Here is a 6,177-nt window from a genome sequence, read left to right as displayed (position 1 = left end):
GGTCCTGCAGTGGGCGAGGGGGCACATCAGGTACGGCGTGCTGCACATCCACGGCCTGTACACCGACCCCTGCGGCATGGTGCTGGATCCTTCGGGGTATAAGGACGTGACTCAAGACCCGGAAGTCATGGAAGTTCTCCAGAACCTGTACCGCACCAAGTCGTTCCTGTTTGTGGGCTGCCTGCATGCTGCAGGTCTTCTTCTTCACGTCTTTGGCCTGGGCTGAGGTGGCCATTCTCACAGTGATGTCTTATGACCGCTATGCAGCCATCTGCATTTGTGACCTACATCCAGCTTTGGCAAGGCTGGATCCTTAACCCACTACACCACAGCAGGAACGCCCCTGACTTTCTGTTCTTGACTTAAAGCAAAGCAATTGGTTTCACTTGTGGAAATGGAATAGTGTTTTTTAGTGGTGCAAGTGCATCTGTTTTTCTATGACAGTACCAGTGATGTAACCACACTTTGCACCTAGCTGTAACTACTGGTTTACTAGTGTTCCTGAAAGTGCTATGAACACAAGAAACATACATATATTCTTCTTTGGATTCCCACCATCTAGGGCACAACTGATGAATAACAGGTGCTTAAAAATAAATTGTTGAAAGAAGCAGCGATGAATAAATGAATAATTTATTTTAACATTTCTCTACTGCATGTCCCCTATCCTCTTTATCTTCCAGTTGCCAACCCAATTTGTATCTTCAACATGGTTATGGCAAATGTAACCACAACGTGCGGATTCCTCCTCATGGGATTTTCCAACACTCGTGAGCTGCAGATCTTACATGCATTGCTTTTCTTGCTGATGTACCTGTCAGCCTTAGCAGGTAACGTCATCATTATTGCCGTCACAACGCTGGACCAACATCTCCAATCCCCAATGTATTACTTCTTAAAGCATCTTTCCTTCCTGGACCTTGCCTTCATTTCTGTCACGGTCCCGCAGTCCATTGACACTTCACTGACAGGCAATGGCTGTATTAGCCACGGTCAGTGCATGCTGCAGGTCTTCTTCTTCACGTCTTTGGCCTGGGCTGAGGTGGCCATTCTCACAGTGATGTCTTATGACCGCTATGCAGCCATCTGCCTCCCACTGCACTACGAGGCCATCATGGATCCCAGAGCCTGCGAGTGGGCTGTGATAGCTGTCTGGCTGAGTGGAGGCACCTCTGGGATCCTGTACACAGCTGCCACGTTCTCCATCACCTTCTGTAGGGCCAAAGTCATCCATCAGTTCTTCTGTGATATCCCCCAGTTGCTGAAGCTCTCCTGCTCCAATGATTACCTGGGAGTGATTGGAGTGGCGGCCTTCATGACGGTGCTGGCATTCATCTGCTTCATCTCCATTGCCCACTCCTACATCCACATCTTTTCCACAGTTCTAAGAATTCCCTCTGCCGAGGGCCGCTCCAAAGCCTTCTCCACCTGCCTGCCCCACCTCTTTGTTGTGTCATTTTTTCTCTCCATAGGCATCTTTGAGTTTCTAAAATCAACTTCAGATTCTCCAACTGCTTTTGATATTATGATATCTCTCTTTTATACAGTAGTGCCCCCAACACTGAATCCTATTATCTACAGCTTGAGGAATAAGACCATGAGGGAAGCTTTAAGAAAATTACTGTTGGATGGTGAATTCACCAAGAAAAAAACATTTTTGTCCTATTGTTGATGGATGGCCAATATTACACCCAAGGAACCTTTTTAATAATTGGAATTCATTATACATATATATATATATGAAATATATATTTGTAATATATGTTCAGTAATATTAAGGAAAAGTAACACTTTTTTTCCTATTGATAAATCATGCACTGTAAGTATCATCACTACAGAAACTCTTCATCTGATATCTTCATTTTATTAGTCGTTGAAACCAATTTTTTGTTATTCTTTCAAATTAAAAGAAAATTACATATAATCTTTTCATTTTTCTTTTCATATAGGCCCACTACTTTCCTTTTCCTTCCAATACGCAAAGACACACAGGTACATACACATACACAGATATACCCAACACACATAGCACACTTTTTGAAAAGCTCTGCATACACAATATGACAATAATGGTAGTAAAAAGTGACAATTTATCCACAACTCCATTAACCAATCATTTAATTTCAAATGTCTATTTTAATTTTTGTCTTTATAAATGCCAATTTTGCATATTGGTGCAAACTTATATACAATTATTACATAAACCTACATAGTTTTACTATTACAATTTTTTATAATTTTCTTCTTTCATTGAATGCACAATATTCAGTGGAATTCATATAATACATTTAACGCATTCACCTATTTTGTATAACAAGTAACCTATGTTATTTCCAATTTTATTTTATAAGTTATGCTAAAAATTGAATTTCTGCTCTTCAAAATTCCATGGAATGGGGTTGCTGAGTCAAACTGTATACATGTTAAGTTGTTTTGAATATATGACTATATTATTTCCAAAAATATTAAATCACTTTATGTGGCTATTAGCAACATGTAGCCATGTCAATTCCATGTCTCTCATGATTTATGAATTCATTCAACAAATATTTATAGAGATTCTGTTAGGTGGTTAAAACCATAACAAATGCTTGCAACGCAAAAGTACATAAAATACACACAGCATTGGCTATTATGGGGATTTTTAATTTTTAATTTTTATAGCTACAATATTTTACCTTTAATTATTTTTAATGTGGTAGATTAAGAGGTTAAAGATGTTTACAATTTTTATTTATTTTTCATATTATCTATTTTAATTTAAAAATTTTTATTCTTCATTCATTATGTGAAAAGATTTATAAATACTAGAAATCTGTGTTTTATAGTGGTAAAGCCATTTTCTCAGTCCCTCTTTGATTCTATTTTTTTTTTTTTTTGCTTTTTAGGGAGGCACCTGAGGCATGTGAAGGTTCCCAGGCTAGGGGTCGAAATGGAGCCACAGCTGCTGGCCTACACCACAGCCACAGCAACTTGGGATCCAAGCTGCATCTGCAACCTACACCACAGCTCACGGCAATGCCAGATCCTTAACCCACTGAGTGAGGCCAGGGATCGAACTTGCAACCTCGTGGTTCCTAGTGCGATTTGTTTTCACTGTGCCACCACAGGAACTTCTGATTCTGCTTTTTCAAAGTATTTTTTTCTACACAATCTTATATCAAATAAGTTGAATATGAGTTTTTTTTTTTTTTTTTTTTTTTTTGTCTTTTGCTGTTGTTGTTGTTGTTGCTATTTCTTGGGCCGCTCCCACCGCATATGGAGGTTCCCAGGCTAGGGGTCGAATCGGAGCTGTAGCCACCGGCCTACGCCAGAGCCACAGCAACGCGGGACCCCAGCCGCATCTGCAACCTACACCACAGCTCACGGCAACGCCGGATCGTTAACCCACTGAGCAAGGGCAGGGACCGAACCCGCAACCTCATGGTTCCTAGTCGGATTCGTTAACCACTGCACCACGACGGGAACTCCGAATATGAGTTTTTAAAGGTTGTAGCCACAAAACTTAACAGGTATAAATTACTAAGGTATAGTCTTTTTTGTTGTTTAAATTTTATGGCCATACCCATGGCATATGGAAGTTCCTGGGCCAGATATTGAATCCTGGCCAGGGACTGAATCTAAGCCACAGCTGCAACCTATGTCACAACTGCGGCAACACGGGATCCTTTAATCGACTGAGCTGGGTGGAGAATGCAACCTGCACCTCCACTGAGCTGCTCTAGTCAGATTCTTAACCCAGTGTGCCACCGTGGGAACTCCACCAAGCAATAGTCTTAAATGACTAGTAATCAGATCTTTTTTCCTCATCAGTTATTAGACTGTTCAATCCATCTGCAATAATGGGTAAATTATATGTTTTCCTAAGTTGCACATCAATGAAATACGTTAACACAATGTATGAAATATTTATTTTATTGACCTATTATGTAATGGGCCTGCTGAATTACAAAGAGAAACCATGTCAATTTTCATCTCTATTTCTATGCCTTCAGGTTTTTTATTAATCTGTATTTTTATATATTTAAGCTAATTAAGTAATATGGTATTGTCTACTGTAGCGACAGGTAAAGAACCATTCTTTGATCTATATAATATTTTTATTGCCTTGTATTCTTATTTTGAACCTTTTCATTTATTTCAATAAATACCGTGTTTGTTCTTGAGAGCATTCAATCCTTCAAAATTGATCAATTAACTTCAAAAATGTGCTGTTACATAGTGTCTTTTTACCAAGAAATACTAAAAATTTTGTTGTTTATGCTAAATCACATTTTGCTAATTCTCCTTTACAAAAGTAGCTCACATTTTTCAATAGACTTTATGATTTCATGTGTGTGTGATTACTATAAACCTGACTCACTTTCTATTCGTTAAACATGCATTGCACATACTGAGCATCTTTGAACAATGTTATAGAGGGTAGGAATTCCCGCACTACTCCTACTACTATCTCCCAAGACAGAGTAAAACCCCCTTTCCTGGTATCCCTTATGGCTAGAATGCAGGCATGGGACCTTGGGTTCTGAGATTAGATTTTCCAGCCTGAGACTTTGACTTAAAGAAAAGCAATGTGAGAGGCAGGAACCAAGTGGTATCCATTTCTAACACAGCTGGTGGTAGAGGCGTTCAGCTTTGGGGAGCAGAAGTAGTGGAGTCTGGAATCTACTCCCCCACTCCCACAGGAGGAAATGCAGAGTCTGTGCCCAGCCCTGTCAGCAGTGCACTCTGTGCTAGGTCAGTTTCACTGCCCTGGGCTCATATTTTTCAAACTTTACTATCATGCCTTCCAAGAGAACCTGTGATGTAGCTAAATACAGCTAGGATTGGCTCTATGTGTTGCAACTAAGAAATTTGAGAACTGCAACTGTTAAGAAGGAATACCACACTAATTCTTATATTTTAAATTTAAATTTAGCCACTATTAATTTCTAATAATTCTAATTTTTGTGTTTTCTATATCAATTCCATTATAACATGAAAGTACACAATCAGATGAGTTATTTATTTTTAAATTCATAAACAGAATAATCCATCATTCAAACATATAATTCTTTTTTTTTTTTTTTTTTTTTGTTGTTGCATGTTCCACATGTGGAAGTTCCAGGGATCAAACCCACACCACAGCTGGGACCTGAGCCACAGTGCCAACAGTGGTCTTTAACCCGCTGAACCACCAGGGAGCTCCACAGACATGTAATTTTTACACAGAAGATTATTCAAGGATTCATTTAGAGCCATGTGTTCAGGATCTGTCTTATGTCAGGCCTTCTCCTGGTTGATACAGAATAAGACCAATGTGGACTAAGAGTATCTCAAACTCCGGTGCATTAAACAATTTTGTAATCGTTAACTCTACTTTCCACTAGCAAGGTAGATCTGGACTTCTCTGCTGCAAATAAAGTGTGTGTCTGTGTGAGGTGATATTTTTAAAGTTTTAATGTGTTTTACTCTTTTTTACCTGAGAATAAATTATTTTTCCTTGAGAGCATTATAGATGTTAAAAGACTTGACTGAGATTGCCAAGGCTTCCCTACTTTCTGGTTATATGACTATTAATGGTTTTTTAATCTCTCTGCCTTAGTCTTTTCACCTGTAAAATAGGGTTAGTAATAGTAATTTATAGTATTGTGAAGCTTGCTGGATGTTAACACACGTAAGACACTTAAAATACTATTTGATATTTAATAAGCTCTTAATAAATAGGAGCTCTCTTCGCTCTTAATCTTTCTACACATCCATATAGTTGTTGTGGTGATAGAACTTTTAATAGAGAAAGAAAGGATAAAAAACTGAATCATGAAGCAAAACGACAGTCTCTTTTTTTTTTTGTCTTTTGTCTTTTTAGGGCCACACCTGCGGCATATGGGGGTTCCCAGGCTAGGGGCCTAATTGGTGCTATAGCTGCTGGCCTGCGCCACAGCCACAGCAATGCAAGATGGGAGCCGCGTCCTCGACCTACACCACAGCTCACAGCAATGCCAGATCCTTAACCCATTGAGCGAGGCCAGGGATTGAACCCGCAACCACATGGTTCCTAGTCAGATTCATTTCCACTTTTGGAAAATCAACAACCGCGCTGGTAGTAGTCAACAGATGAGGTTCTCCTCATGCCCAGAGAGATTATTGCACATACTAAGGCTTAGCTGAGTTCAGAAACATAACAGGAAAAGTTAG

General features: G+C 39.3%; 1 protein-coding gene across 1 annotated transcript; it reads left to right on the top strand.

Moving 5' to 3' along the window:
• The first annotated feature begins 524 nt into the window (after positions 1 to 524).
• On the top strand, positions 525 to 1,951 carry LOC110258056 (olfactory receptor 14J1-like). Its single transcript, XM_021081026.1, has one exon. The coding sequence runs from the start codon at positions 710 to 712 to the stop codon at positions 1,670 to 1,672; it is 963 nt and encodes a 320-aa protein (XP_020936685.1). The 5' UTR covers positions 525 to 709; the 3' UTR covers positions 1,673 to 1,951.
• Positions 1,952 to 6,177: the final 4,226 nt, after the last annotated feature.

Source organism: Sus scrofa, unplaced genomic scaffold (genome assembly GCF_000003025.6).
Source record: "Sus scrofa isolate TJ Tabasco breed Duroc unplaced genomic scaffold, Sscrofa11.1 Contig1193, whole genome shotgun sequence".
Classification (NCBI taxonomy): domain Eukaryota; kingdom Metazoa; phylum Chordata; class Mammalia; order Artiodactyla; family Suidae; genus Sus; species Sus scrofa.
The sequence above is the reverse complement of the archived record's forward strand: the minus strand, read 5'-3'. Positions and strand labels throughout refer to the sequence as shown.